The sequence below is a fragment of the Pygocentrus nattereri genome, chromosome 7 (assembly GCF_015220715.1).
Source record: "Pygocentrus nattereri isolate fPygNat1 chromosome 7, fPygNat1.pri, whole genome shotgun sequence".
Taxonomy (NCBI): Eukaryota; Metazoa; Chordata; class Actinopteri; order Characiformes; family Serrasalmidae; genus Pygocentrus; species Pygocentrus nattereri.
In genome coordinates this window covers 40998086-41013325 of record NC_051217.1, presented here as the reverse complement: position 1 = coordinate 41013325, position 15240 = coordinate 40998086, and the positions used below count along the sequence as shown (strand labels likewise).

Here is a 15240-nt window from a genome sequence, read left to right as displayed (position 1 = left end):
CGCTCACTGGATATTTCCTCTTTTTCTCTGACCGTTCTCTGTAAACCCTAGAGATGGTTGTGTGTGAGAATCCCAGTAGATCAGCAGTTTCTGAAATACTCAGACCAGCCCGTCTGGCACCAACAACCACGCCACGTTCAGAGTCACTGAAATCCCCTTTCTTCCCCGTTCTGATGCTCGGCCTGCACTTCAGCAAGTTGTCTTGACCACCTGTACATGCCTAAATGCACTGAGTTGTGGCTGTGTGATTGGCTGATTAGCTCTGGCAGCGCTCCTCCTGTTCCTCCTTGCACAAAGGCGGAGGTAGCGGTCCTGCTGCTGGGTTGTTGCCCTCCTACGGCCTCCTCCACGTCTCCTGGTGTACTGGCCTGTCTCCTGGTCGCGCCTCCAGCCTCTGGACACTACGCTGACAGACACAGCAAACCTTCTTGCCACAGCTCGCATTGATGTGCCATCCTGGATGAGCTGTACTACCTGAGCCACTTGTGTGGGTTGTAGAGTCCGTCTCCTGCTACCACGAGTGTGAAAGCACCACCAACATTCAAAAGTGACCAAAACATCAGCCAGACAGCAGAAAGGTACTGAGAAGTGGTCTGTGGTCCCACCTGCAGAACCACTCCTTTATTGAGAGTGTCTTGCTAATCGCCAATAATTTCCACCTGTTGTCTGTTCCATTTGCACAACAACTGTGAAATTGATTGTCAATCAGTGCTGCTTCCTAAGTGGACAGTTTGATTTCACAGAAGTTTGGGCATATGAAATGGAAGTATATTAAATAAAATTAAATATTAAATAAAAAGCATTAAAGTGTCTGAACACCTGTTTTCCCTCACAGGATTTGACTGAAATAAACACATAAGCATGATCAAATATCTAATTATCAGCATGGCTTAAAACAGAAGCCAGTGCTGTTGTGATGCTTCAATATTAATAAAATAAAACATGTTGAGCTTCTGTCTTTTCCCTTAAACAGCAAAGGTGAGAGAAGCTGAATGTTAGAGACTGACCTGCAGCGTATTAGCAGACAGGAAGTTGTCCCAGCAGAATTCTCGCTCATACTTGTAGCCGCGCCTCTTAGCTTCCTCCCAGCCCTGCAACAGAAAACAAATCACAGACATTAACCAGCAGACTGGAAAACAACACCGGCAGGAGGCAATAAAAGGAAATACAGATGCTGTTGATGCTTTACCGAGAAGGCGTTGACCACTGTGAGGTGGTCACTCCTGGAGTTTTGGGACAGAATTTTCCTCCGCTGGTCAGCTATTTTCTCCTTGCCCTGTAAGACAACATGCTCAGTTGCTTTTTCACTATTAAGCGGAGATATGGGGTTGGGGGGGGTGGGGGGGTAATTCCCATCTACTGTTATGGTGAATTCCTCACTGAAGTGCATCAAACCCTAAGCATCACTCACAGACAAAAAACACTGCTGAAGCAGCAATATCAGTAGACTACGCTGGACAGTGCTCATGGGAGGACTATGGAAAAAAAAAAATCAACAAGCAACAAACTAACAAAAGCAACCAAGTAGAAATCTCAAGCTCCCCTCCAGAGCCCCTCTGTAAGAAGTATCTACAAGCTGTATTCACGAGAGTGAGAGGCTACAATAAAGGATGAGTTGGAAGAAGTGATACAAAAGTTTGAGCATTTCTGGTCAAATTACATTTTGTTGATTTTCATAGTGAAAATTAGTGAACACACCTACAGAGAACAGACTTAAGCACATTTTTATACACAATTACTTTTTTTTTTTTTTTTTTACTGAATATTGGGACGGTGATAAACCAGGCAAATTAGTTAGAGCAAGTTTATACATAACTGCTTATATATAACATATCTGCATATACACGATACATACACTCACTGGTCAGAACATGCAGCCGCTCTTACTCTCACTCGATGTTGGTAATGAAATCTAGAAAACGTGTTCATGCTATGGAATCATAGTATTTTCATAGTTTCTTGTATATTGAACTATTGTCTGTGCCATGGAATAAAGAAGGGGTCCTTAAAGCTAAGGTTAGCTGTTATGGTTAGCATACATGCATAATGAATGTATATCAGTGGTGTAAATAATAGGTTAATGGGCCTGAAGAACGACATTTCGCTGCAATGTATACACGTTATACTAAGCAATGACTATACAGACCATCTGACTTGACCCAATGTATGTACATAAATGGGATGAAGAGGAGGTCTTTAAGGCTCAGGCTAGCAGTAATGTTAAGTGTATGTGTATAAGTATACCAGTGGAATGAAGAAGGGGTCTTTAAAGCTCAGGCTGGTTGCGATGGTGAGTACAGGGTCTAGGCAGCCAAGCAGAGCTCCAAACAGAATCATCTTCCCGATGTGGGGCTCCACGGGCAGGCGGGCCAGATGGAACCCCAAAGGCGTCAGCTCCTCATTATGGTCCAGCGCATTCTGAATGAACACACACACACACACACACACACACACCCACACACTCGTCACTAAGCTGCTGAGCTTCCATTTTGTACCAAACAGTTGCACTTCATTCACTCAGCTATCCATCTCTCTCAACTGCAGCACCCTGTACTTATCACCAGTTTCAGCCCCATCCATTAGCATCACACCACGACCCACTGATCTAACATCCCTCTTCCTGCTCTGTCTGAAAACCCACAACAGCCTCTGTCTGCCACACATCGCTGCACTGATGTCTTGAACTGTGCATGTGTGTGAATGTGTAATTATTTGTGTGTATGTATACATAATGACATGGTAATATCCATTTGTTAATTATTAGTGTTTACTCTTTGCCTTTATTACAGCTTCTGTTCTTTTAACAAGACTTGTTTAGTTTTTTACAGAAATCTGTAGGGATATTTTTCCACTCCTCCAAAGTTCAGTCTTAGAAGTTGGCTGCATTTTTTGCCTCTCATGACCAAAATCACTGCAAACACATTCAAATGTGCCTCCTTTTCTCAGTGAGGAGTGAGGTTCTTCTTGACAGCTACACATCCTTTCAGACCCATAGCACTGAGTAGAGAGTTTTCTCCTATCTTTCAAAGATGAAAGTAAAGATGTATTACAAATGTGTGTGTGTGTGTGTGTGTGTGTGTGTGTATATACATACACACACATATACACATATCGCTGCAGTCGGAAGAAAACCTCGCATCTTCAAAATGGTAACTTTACAGGAGAAGGAAAAAACCTACTTTACTTTTAATGTAAGTCAACGGAACCTTTCCAAGTAATTTTGGCCAGTTTGTTTTGGTCCATTCATCATAAAATTAAGAAAATATAAACAACAACAGGACGTTCTCTAAAACTGAAAAATGACAGAAATTGAGATACATTTTTTGTTTCTGACTATATATATATATATAATGTGTGTGTGTGTGTGTGCACGTGTGTGCGCACGTGTGTGTGTGTGTTTCACAGTCACTCTGCATCTGTAAAACAGCTTGTTACAAATTTTCAAAATTTGAGAAGTTAGAGGTTCAACTACCTTTTATAAAACAGATTTTGGTCACTGGTGTCATCAAGACTCTTACATTTACATTTTAACACAGTATATCAATTATCAATAGTTAAAAATATTAAATAGTGACACAAGGTCACCTGACCACCAATGAGTCAGCCACTTTTTTTTGTATACATTTTGTAGGCAGTGGTGGTGTTTGGGTTCAAGTTGACCCTGGGCTGCTTAAGCTGTACAAAAGGCAAGAAACAACATTTCACACACACATTTGTTTCGGCTGTTGTGGGTGATACTGAGGTCACTATATCAAGCAATTTTATAAACTTAATTTTATAAAAACTCCCCTCTGCTATACGGCCCCGACCTAACATGACCACACCTGTAGTACAGCGAGAACCACTGACAGCTTACACCACATAAGGGAAAGGAAAGCAAATAAACTTTGATATTTCCCAGAGATTTAAAGTGCTGGAGTCAAATTGAGTGTGAGGATGGACAGGAGGGCAGACGTCCTCTGAAATATCTCTTAAAATGAATCTCTCACACTTAACGGTTAATTAAATAACGAGTGATGTAATAATAACATGCTCCTTTTATATTATTTATGCGTGAAAGTACCTACACACAATAGCACATTCTGTATGCATTACATATATTTTAGTTTCTATTAGTAACACATTCCATGTATGTATGTAATTATGGATTTTCTAATCTTAACACAAACATTATTCCTATTCCCAATCTTATACTCTCAGTAACCAAAAGCACATAATCATTAAATCCTTTCAGGAAAAAAAAAAAAAGTTTGGACATTTTTGATCTGAACATGCATGAAAGCGAGCAAACACACACACACCAGGTCCATGAGATGAGTGATGGCCAGCTCGATGGCTCTGTCTGACGGCGGGTCCAGACTCTTCCTCAGGAATGATGCAATAGGGCCCAACTTTAGGATCTGTGAAGGTGAGAAAACACATACACACATCAGCATTAAAAGCACAGGACCACGTACACAATCACACAGACTCAACAGCAAATGTCACACACACACGGCTACACAGGTGTAATTACATGTGTTTGGCTGTGTGTATTACTGTAGTGTTTCTCCTCCAGAGAAATGACTCACAGAGATACAGAGAGGAGAGTGTGTGTGTGTGTGTGTGTGTGTGTGTGTGTGTGTGTGTGTGTGTGTGGTAATTGACACCACTGAAAGGCCTCATTAAACAATTACTCTGCTCCTGAGAGGAGACGAGTCTGATTAACACAGCCATTAATGCATTAGTATGTTTGTGCTCGGCTATTAGTGTCACCAGGGAGCACCGCACAACCTCTGCTCTGAGGCCCCCCCTACACAGCACAGACCGCTGCCAAGGTGGAGAGAGAGAGAGAGAGAGAGAGAGAGAGAGAGAGAGAGAGAGAATCTGTAAAGTAGGAGGAGAGGGTGTCCATATGAGATTGCGATGTATCAACATTAAAAACAGCCCATTACAGTAAAATGGATATGAAACACACAGAGAGAGAGAGAGAGAGAGAGAGAGAGAGAGAGAGAGAGAGAGAGAGAGAGAGAGAGAGAGCAAAAAATGCAGAATGCACAAAAGAAGGAAAGAAGTAGATGGAAAAGAAAAGAGAGACAAGGGAAAAATACAGACATGAAAAATCTAGAAGTAGAAGTAAAGACAGAGAGAAAGAAAAAAACGAATGGAAGGAAGGAAAATAGAGAGAAAGGGCAAAAGAAAAGACAGACTTGGGAAAAATAGATCAGAGAAATAAAAAGAGAAAGAAGGAAGGAAACAAAAGGCACATGTGTGAAAAGAAAGACGGTGGAAAAGGGACAAGGAAAAAGAAACAAAGCCAAAATGAAAGAGAGAGGGAGGACAGGAGATGGGAAAAGACATGAATGAATCAATGAATGAATGAATCAATGAATCAATGAAAGGGTAAAGAGAGACAGATTAGGAAAGAAGGAGAGAAAGATGAGAATGTCAATAGAGAGAACACCTGTGTGAGTGTGCATGCGTGAGTGTCTGAGTAGGTGTGTGTGTGTGTGTGTGTGTGTGTGTGATGATTCATCTGTACAGGACCTGCTCGTATTGCAGTGCTGAAATGGATAAACAACCCAAACCATCATCATCACTCACTGCTAAACACTGTGTACCACCAACCACACAGAGCAGGACGGACAGACAGACAGACAGACAGACAGACAGACAGACAGACAGACAGACTCACTCGTTCACTCATGTTACCTTTATCTGCAGGCAGAGCTCCTCCAGAGGGGTGCGCTGGATCTCAGGGAGCTGATAGCTGTCCAGCAGACTTGCCCGGAGGCCGTTATACAGGTGATAGCATTTACCTGGAGACACCCTGCAGGCGCCCAAACACACACACACACACACACACACACACAGATAGAACCTGATCACGATTATCAGTATTGGCCCAATATCAGCAGAAAACTCTGAACAGGATTTGATTACATCATGTACACTGCAAAACAATGACATCACAAAAATGATTCATTCAAAATGGACTGTGTTTACAGCTTAGTGTTCATCTATGGGCTGGTGGACCAGGAAGTGGACTAAATGTTATGATTTCATCACTGTTTCATCCATGGAGGCTGTTTAGATGTAAAAAATACAAGAAAATGAGATCTTCCATGAGATGAGGTAAGTGAAGGGCTTCAATTTAAACACAACCCATGAAAACCTCAGTACAGAGGTCGGTAACGCACGGCTCCTGAGCTGTACGCGGCTCTTTTACTGCCCTGTTGCGGCTCCTCAGCAGAATTAGATTTGTAGGTACAGTACAGTAAAATAAGGCTCTGCTGATCGTTCAACACAGTTTAACAATAAATGCTCTTCAATGCTGGAGATAATGTAGAACTGCTAATTCACTCTTTAACCTTGAAGGCTTATGCACAGACTGCTGGTTACCATAGCAACACAGACGACAATCTCGCCTAGCTAGTAGCTAACGGAACAAAGACAAAGATTTAAGATGAACATGAATAATTAGGAGACAAATTGACTTATTTGTGTTTATAGTAACTCCAGCTGGTTTCCTGATATGTTTAAACGAGAAGCGAGAAACTGTCAAACACTAAAAGGTCGTGAAGCTGAAGTCAAATTCTCATTCGCCAGCTTCTCGTTTGAATTTTCCCATCGTGCCTTAAATAGTACAGCAGTTACATTCGGGTGCCATTTAAGGTTAAATGGGAAAAGTGAAACGGTGAAGCACATTTTACGAGAAACTGTTCTACTTTTGAGGAAAAGTTTCCTGCTGGAGATGTGAGAAAAGCAGCTACAGCTGAGCTAAAGCGTAAAGCAGAGCAAAGTAAGTCTTGTTTTCATTTACATTTTTTAGCCTGTACAAAAATACTGAGATATATTTACAGTCAAGATGGAAAAACAGATATAAACATTTGACTTGCGACCTCTGGCTTAGTAGTTTTTAAAAGAAAATATGTCTGACCGGTACCGGCCAAAACTCAAGGCTGTGATATCGGTATTTGAAAAGAAAAGACGGTAATGTTCCATCTCTAGTTATTTACACGTGCCAGATAAAGAAAACACTGTCAATATGTACACACACAACCACAAACACTGCAGAAATCAGTACGGCAGGAAAGCCAACACACAAACACAAGTACAGCTACATTTGTCTTGCTATACTTGTAAGGACTTCTATAGGTTTCTATTGATTTTTGTATTACTGAAGCCAAACAATACTACACCCACACCTAAACCTAACCCTAACCTTAAACTCTGTATGTAAAAGGCAACTTTTCTGTGCTTTAGGTTTTACAAAAAATGTAATTTGTAGTGGGGAAAAAAACACCATCACTTGTCATGTTGTCCAATCAATGTGAGGACATGTGGTCCTTGCAAGTATAGCAAGATAAGAACACCACACACACACAAACACACACACACACACACACACACACACACACACACACACACACAAAACAAACATGCGCACAGTGAAATGGAGCGGGAGAGTAAGTAAGATGAGAGGCTCATTCACTTAGTGTGTCACTGCACTGCATGCAAATTACACTCCTGCTGAGTCTTAATGGAGAGTCTGCTTTACAGCTGTTTGGATGACTTTTGGACGGAACACACACACACAGTTATTGATGGGTGTAGCTAAAACACCTGAACACAACAATTGGCGTGTCCATATACTTTTGACCATATACTTTATTGAAAAAATGTAAAAATGTGTTGTAAGCCTGAGCCATCAGGAATCAGCACTGAGATTTTGTAAAAAGCACTTTACAAAACATACATTTTGTTGATGACACTGAAGGTTAGCTTTGCTTTTGTCTGATTTTCCAACAAAGTCAGGGCAGTTTCGTCTAGAAAACGTACAAATACAAACGCAAACATACTCCCTCCCTCACACACACACACACGGCCAGATGCTTGGAATAAGGACATACATTATGCATTCGTTGTGTTCAGTAATCTTGCATATTTCTATAGCAAATAGGCTTTGAGGGGGATCTGATGGCACTGAGCTTAATAAGCTCCACCACAAGAGAGAGAGTGAGGGGGGGGGGGCTGGGATGGTGCCTCTGCCAGACTCATACACTCAACTCCCAGAGACTGTGACGAGAGAGAGAGAGAGAGAGGGCGCTTCAGGCTACGAGTACTGATTTCAGAGAACACAAATAGGAAAAAGATAAATAAATGAATAAATAACCTTCCAGATCTGAGAGGCTCTATATTTTTCAAATCTACTGGGTGGCTATGGCAACCACACAGCGAAGGCATGCATGTGATGCTATGCGGTTTCCTAGTGAAATGAAAGCTCTCAGGATAGGACAGTTAGGTTCAGAACCAGGTTTAGGGGTAAAAAAAAAAAAAAACTATGCATCATGAACTCTAATATCTTTTTAAACCTACTATATTTAAACAGGCCTGTATATAGCCTTGGTAAAATTGATACATTAACTGTTTATTATTTTTCTTTTCAAACTATTTTCCTAACCAGTTTGGGGGGTGATGTTTGTATAGATGTCTATTCCAACCATACACAGGTGAAAAAATAACCGTTTTGACTTTTTTGGGTGTTTTGAGTCGAAGTTTCTTTTCTAGAAATTCACCAAGTCTTAACTTTGACATAGCACATCATGTTTTGTTTTGTTAAATTAAAATTGAGAAAATCTCAAAAGCTTATTATATTAAAATAGCAAGCCATGAATTAGACATTACTTTGACAAATTAAATCATAAGTCAAACTTCTTGAGAAACTAATACGTTGTTTTGATATAGCAAGTCTATACTCTAATCACTACACTAAGAAAGTAAGGTGTTCTTCTGAGACACAGTCTAAATTTGAGAACTTGCGTGATTATTTTGACATATTAAGCCAAATTTGCTTTTTCGAGAATGCCACTCAGGAAAAGAAGTCATTATTCTGAGATATGTCCATTTTTTGGGAAGTCAATATTTTGACATATTAAGTCTTTACTTCAAGCTACTAAGCGAAACTTTGGAGAAAATAACTCATTTATTTACACAAATTCAGTATTTCAGCATAGTAGGTCAATATTTAGAGATCTTAAGTCAGATTCGGAGGAGATGGAGGGGAATGAAACTGGTCATTTGAATTTTAAATTTTGAAGTCCAAATATACAGAAAAGAATTCATTTTGATATAATAAATCACTGTTTTGCGATACTAAGTCAAAATGTCGAAAAAGATGGGCTCCCGAGTGCCGCAACAGTCTAAGCGTCATCATCAGGGGATCGCGAGTTCGATCCCTGGTGATGCTGCAGTCGTCCGTGCCCCCCCCCCCCCCCCCCCCCATTCTCCGCCCATCACTCAACACGATGCTAGTCAGCGCAGGGGTCTGTTAGCTGATGTAACAGATGTGGTGGTTGGTGCTGTCCTCCAAGCGCGTTTGGCTGTCCCGTGACGCTGCGTGAGCAGCAGTTCGGAAAGAAGTGGTGGCTGGTTTCACAGGTCTTGGAGGAAGCCTGTGCTGCCTTCACCCTCCTAGCGTTGGTAGCATCGTGTGATTGGGAGAGTCCCAACTATCAGGTGGAATTGGAAACAACTAAATTGGAGAGAAAATCGGGTAAAAAAATAAAAATAAATAAATAAATAAATAAAAACGTCGAGAAAGTAAGGCATTATGTTTGACTTGTTAAGCCATTACTACAAAAAACTCAAAATTTCAAGAAAATAAGTTATTTCAACAGTCATTATTTTGAGACATTAAGTCTTTATATCGATATGGAAAGTCATTATTTTGACATACTAATTCTAAATTTTGACATTGTTTCCAGCAATATATTTTGTTAGAAGGCAATTTTTATCCTCTGCCTGGCTGCAATGAACCTCCAAAATGTTGGGCTGGGAAAAACAGAGCTTTTCTCTCGGAAAACTGATTGATTTTTTTTTTTTTTTATTCTGTTTCCGAGCCCTGATTACAACGACCTAATCCAAAATCAATGGGGCTGAATCACCACTTTCTGAGGGCACCACAATGAATCAGTGCACTCGTTCGCACTCAGTTTATGTGGTTTAGAAAGACTAACTTAGGTGCCGAGACCTTTTATCCTAAAACAAACACAGACAGCGTGGAGGTGCCGCAGGCAATACAGGCCACGTTCAGACACAGTGCTTTATTACTTTATTACAGAGGCTCACTGCGTGTAGAGGGGCAGTTTTAGAGAGCTCTATAGCTGATAACGCTGACGAATACTTTTTCCGTTAGCGAAGGCCGTTCCTAGTGTGTATAAAGAAGACAGCAGGGATCTATTAGCTTTCATATTACCTCTGCGTGTGCGGAAACGTCGATGGGCTTTTCACTGTTGCTTGAAAGCAAAAGGACAGAAAAGTTCAATTCAAATGCAGGAGACACAGCGACTGGCGCACACGCACTCAGCCATTCTCTCTCGAGCTCAGCCTGACGAAGCATGAGTCACCGCAGCCCAACTAACCCTGAACACGCACAGGCCAGAAAGAAATGGGCTCTGCTGAAACCGCACACAGCCACCTCCTGTTTTTCATGCTCCGTTTTAATTTGGTGAGGAGGAGGGTGCGTGGGCGCGATTTTAAATATGCACAAGATCAGTTGGCGGAACACTGCGGTGGGGCAAGACCTCGGGCAGCATCACCAAAACAAACTCAGCTTCATGAAGCCGGTAGAATCTCTGGTGCTGGAGTTGAGACAAAGCAGGTGTGATGTAAATGTTTTCAAACCAGGCTAATTTGGAGAAAAGGAGACAGTAACTTGCACAGCTTGATTCACAGCTGCTTCGAGGGAAATATTCATTTCTGTCTGACTCAGAATTCAGAACGGTCTGATGTGAACTGCTCCGTTCTACACTGTCAGAAATGAAAGGTTCAGTGCAGGTACATTTTCATTCATTGAGGTACAAACAATGCAAAGCAGGTAAAAGTGGCCCAAATCCAATCTTTTTAGTCATATGTGACACAGATGTGTTCCCTATGGCTAGGTTCACATTACCAGGCTGAAGTGGCACAAATCCGATTTTTTGCCCTAATGTGACTCAGATCTGGTGTTTTCAGGGCTGTGTGGACACAAATCTCACTTTACAAGCCTCATTGCTTAAATCTGATTTTTTCCTCAAATCCGATCTATCTGACGGGATCTGAACGTTCAGATCGGAATTCATTTTTCCACTGTGTGTGCGCCATCATTCAGCATTACCATGGCAGCAGTGCCAAACAGAAGTTAAAGCCTATAAACGGTAGCAAAGCAGCTCATCTCACCTTTTTCTCCATCGTCTCGCTCTAATAATGAAGCTGAGAGCTGATCAGTTAATTATCTTCTCAGATAAATCGGATTTGAGCAAAAAAATCAGATTTTTAGCAATGAGGCTTGTAATGTGAACGCAGCTTATGTGTCAGTGTGAACAGCAAAAAAAACGCATGCGAAAAAAAAGCTTGCATCATTAGATACATCAGAGACACCTACACACACACACTCACACACACACACACACACACACACTCTAAATAAATCTTATTGCATTAGACACGCATTGTCCATTTTTTGAGGCTGTGCAGACTTTTATATACAAAAAAAATCTATACTGCCTGGAGAAAATCAATAGCCTTCATTCTCACTGTAAGCTATTAAAGAATAGATTCTTTTCCATTTCTTGTCAAGCCAGAGATCCAATTCAAGGTCACACATTTCTGATGCTGGAGGTGTTTCAAAACAGACAGAGAAAAACCAGAGGCTTCATTCCAATCCACAGAAAAAATAAGCTTCTTTCTCACTTCTACTCCACAGATCAACAAAGAGAGCGCTGAAGATGCTGGAAACCTACTGGAACTGTTCAGATCTTTATTACTCTCTGCTACAAAGAACCTTCAAACTATTCTGATAAGTAAATCAGATGATGGTGGTTTTTTTGTTGCACTTTATTTGCTCATCGCTCCACAACTCCTGCAGTGTAGGTGCAGAACTATTTTCGATAGTTTTCCCAAAAAACTGACCAGCTGAGACATGTTGTGTCCAAATTTCGCTTCTTTAATTTAGCGCTTGAGGCCAACACTGCTAATAAACACTAGAAATCGATAATCACCCAAATCTCTTCTGTAAACACATCCACACAACTTCTCTCAACCTGCTCAAACACTACAAAGTCTCATTCGCCAGCTTCTTTTTTTTAATTTTCCTGTTCTACCTTAAATAGTGCAGTAGTTCTAGAGCCTTGTAGCACCATCTAAGGTGGAATGGGAAAATTCTAACAAGAAGCAGATGAATGAAAAATGACTTCTCACAAAAAATCAAATGTTGAGAGCCATTTCACAATAAATTATTCTATGTTTGAAGAAGTTTCCTGTCAGAGATGTGAGAAAAGCAGCTGCTGCTGGGCTAAAGCTTGAACCAGAGCAAAGTAAATCTGTGTAAATCTTTTCATTTATACTATATTTTCAGTCTGTACTAGGACATCAGTACATACTAAGCATACTGAGCACATACTGAGACAGATTTTAAGCCAAGATAAAATGGACATAAAACGATGTGGCTCCCATCAGTGGTTTGATTTTTGTTGAAATGACAAAATGGCTCTTCTTAATATCTGGGTTGCCAACCCCTGACCTAGACACTAGCTCTTACGACGGTAAAGTTACTGGTCAACAAGTAAACAAATTTGCTAATTTTTCTACTGTATCTCAAATATAGTTAAGACAAGACATGAATTGGTTGTTGCTTCTTTATGTTTGCACTGGACCTGTGAGGCTGATTAGGCCAAATATAGCTGTAAGTGTGGAAGAAAGGGGCACCAAGGGGGTACTCTAACACATATGTGGCATATACAGAACATATATGTCAACACTGAGGAAGATTGGCTGAGTTTCCTGGATCTGGGCCTTGTCATGGCAGAAGGGCTTGTGTGGTCTAGGGATCTTCAGAGCCAAGTCGTCGGGAGCAATATGCTCCTGGTAGGGTCTCCCAGGGCAAACAGATCTGGACTGAAGAACCAGGCTAACTCGATCCAAAAACCCTCCATGACAAATGGACACGTACAATTGTGTACCCTGTGCAGGAGAAGGTCACCAGGACCTACCCCTGTAGCCAGGCCTGGGGGTAGCATCCCTCGGCATAACACGTAACCCGCCTGGCCTCAGCCCGAAGAGGCAACGTGGGGAGAACATGTGGGCTCGTGCCTGTGCGGGAGGTTGAGAGGTAACAACTAGATATAGTTGGGCTCACCTCCACCCACAGTGTTGGCTCTGGAACCAAACTCCTAGATAGGGGTTGGTCCCTCTCCTACTCAGGGGTTGCACAAGGTGAGAGGGGCCCGGCGGGTGTGGGGATACTCATGAGCCCCCGGCTGGCAGCCATGCCGTGGGACTTTGTCCCCTTGGACAAGAGGATCAGCTCAATGAGAATTAAAATCGCAGAGAGGAAAACTCTGACTGTTGTGTGTGCTTATGCACCAAACAACAGGTCAGAATATTCAGCCTTCTTGGAGCGAGTGGGCGGGGTTCTGGAAAGGGCCCCGCCTACAGACTCCATAGTCTTACTGGGAGACTTCAATGCTCATGTTGCCAATGACTGGGAGACCTGGAGAGGTGTGATTGGGAAGAATGGCCTGTCCAATCCAAACTCGAATGGTGAATTGTTATTCGACTACTGTGCCAGGCATGGATTGTCCATAACGAACACTGACAGAGAAACTCTGACTTCAAATGAGGATAATGTCGGTCGGTGGAAGGAGCACTCTGAGGAACTCCTTAATCTGGGGGACATGCCTCCCCCACAGGAGTCAGGGTCAGAGGCTTCTGGCATGTCAAGCTCCAATTCCCTGGTAGAGGTCACTGAGGTAATTGGCAAGCTCTTCAGTGGCAAGGCACCGGGGGTGGACGAGATTCATCCGGAGATGCTTAAGGCTCTGGATACTGTGTGGATCATGGCTGACACACCTCTGCAATATTGCATGGACCTCAGGAACAGTACCGTATTTTTAAGAAAGGGGACCAGAGGGTGTGTACCAACTCCCAGGGTATCACATTGCTCACCCTCTCTGGGAAAGTCTATGACAAGGTGCTAGAAAGGAGACTTCGACCGATAGCTGAACCTCAGACTGAGGAACAATGTGGATTCTATCCCGGCCGTGGAACAATGCACCAGCTTTTCACCCTCTCACAGTTTGTTGAAGCGGCATGGGAGTTTGCCAACTTACATGTGTTTTGTGACCTTGGAGAAGGCTTATGACCATGTTCCCTGAGATATCTTTCTGGAGGTCCTCCGGGAGTATGTGGTGCTGGGGTTATTACTCCGGGCCATTTGATCTCTTGTGTTCAATTAAAAAAAAACGAACAACATATCATTGTGTAGCTAAACACTGCAGGCAGCTACTTTAGACAACAGGTGTGGTAATGAATTTCGACCCACAGAATCCGACACCGATGCATGCACGGAGGTGTATCACTGCTATTTCATGATTTCTGTTGAATCCATTCAGAAAAGTAACCCACAGCTCAAAAATTCAAGATTAGCAGCTATTTATAAACAGGAATACATGTATAATATGTACCGGTTATAATATGTATATCTGTAATGCCCACACATCTGCATGCCATGCTTGCAAATGAATGGCAGCTGGAATCTGACACAACACAACTTGGCTGAAGTGGCTTTTGAATTTTTGTTCAATTTTTATAGACATTGGAAGTCATGATGGGCTCACAATTAGACATAAAGGCCTGTACAACTTTAATGAAGAACTGGATGCAGTTTGAGAGGTTTTGGGAGATGTATTTACAGAAAAGATTTGGGTCACTGTTGACTTCTAGTGTTTGTCAGCAGCGTTAGCCTTGTAGCTCCAGCTCTGAAGTAATATTTGGACATCAAACATGTCTTTGCTGACTAATGACATCTGACATAAACCTCTGTAAATTAGATTATTCACAGAAACATTCCCTCATTTCACACAACTTGACATCTAAAACTAGCATATTTTCCTTTCAACAAAAATCAAACCACCAATGGGAGCCACATCGTTTTATGTCCATTTTACCATCTTGGCTGTAAATATGTCTCAGTATAGGCTGATGTGCTAGTACAGACTAAAATAAAAAATAAATGAAAACACAGATTTTCTTTGCTCTGCTTCAAGCTTTAGCTCAGCAACAGCTGTTTTCTCAGACAGGAAACATTTCCTCAAACGTAAAATAAGTTATTGTAAAAGGGCTCTCAACGTTCGATTTTTTGCGAGGCTGAAGTCGTTTCTCATTTGCCAGCTTCTTGTTTTAATTTTCCAGTTCCACCTAACATGGTGCTAAAAGGCGCTA

General features: G+C 41.8%; 1 protein-coding gene across 1 annotated transcript in view; it reads right to left on the bottom strand.

Moving 5' to 3' along the window:
- Positions 1 to 15240, bottom strand: part of dhx36 (DEAH (Asp-Glu-Ala-His) box polypeptide 36) — an 81839-nt gene that overhangs the window by 18443 nt on the left and 48156 nt on the right. Inside the window, exons 16-20 of the mRNA XM_017709024.2 lie at positions 5692 to 5809; positions 4302 to 4400; positions 2245 to 2418; positions 1190 to 1276; positions 1008 to 1091 (exon numbers count right to left, since the gene is read on the bottom strand). Coding sequence (XP_017564513.1) covers positions 1008 to 1091; positions 1190 to 1276; positions 2245 to 2418; positions 4302 to 4400; positions 5692 to 5809 — 562 coding nt within the window. The remainder of the gene's footprint in view (positions 1 to 1007; positions 1092 to 1189; positions 1277 to 2244; positions 2419 to 4301; positions 4401 to 5691; positions 5810 to 15240) is intronic.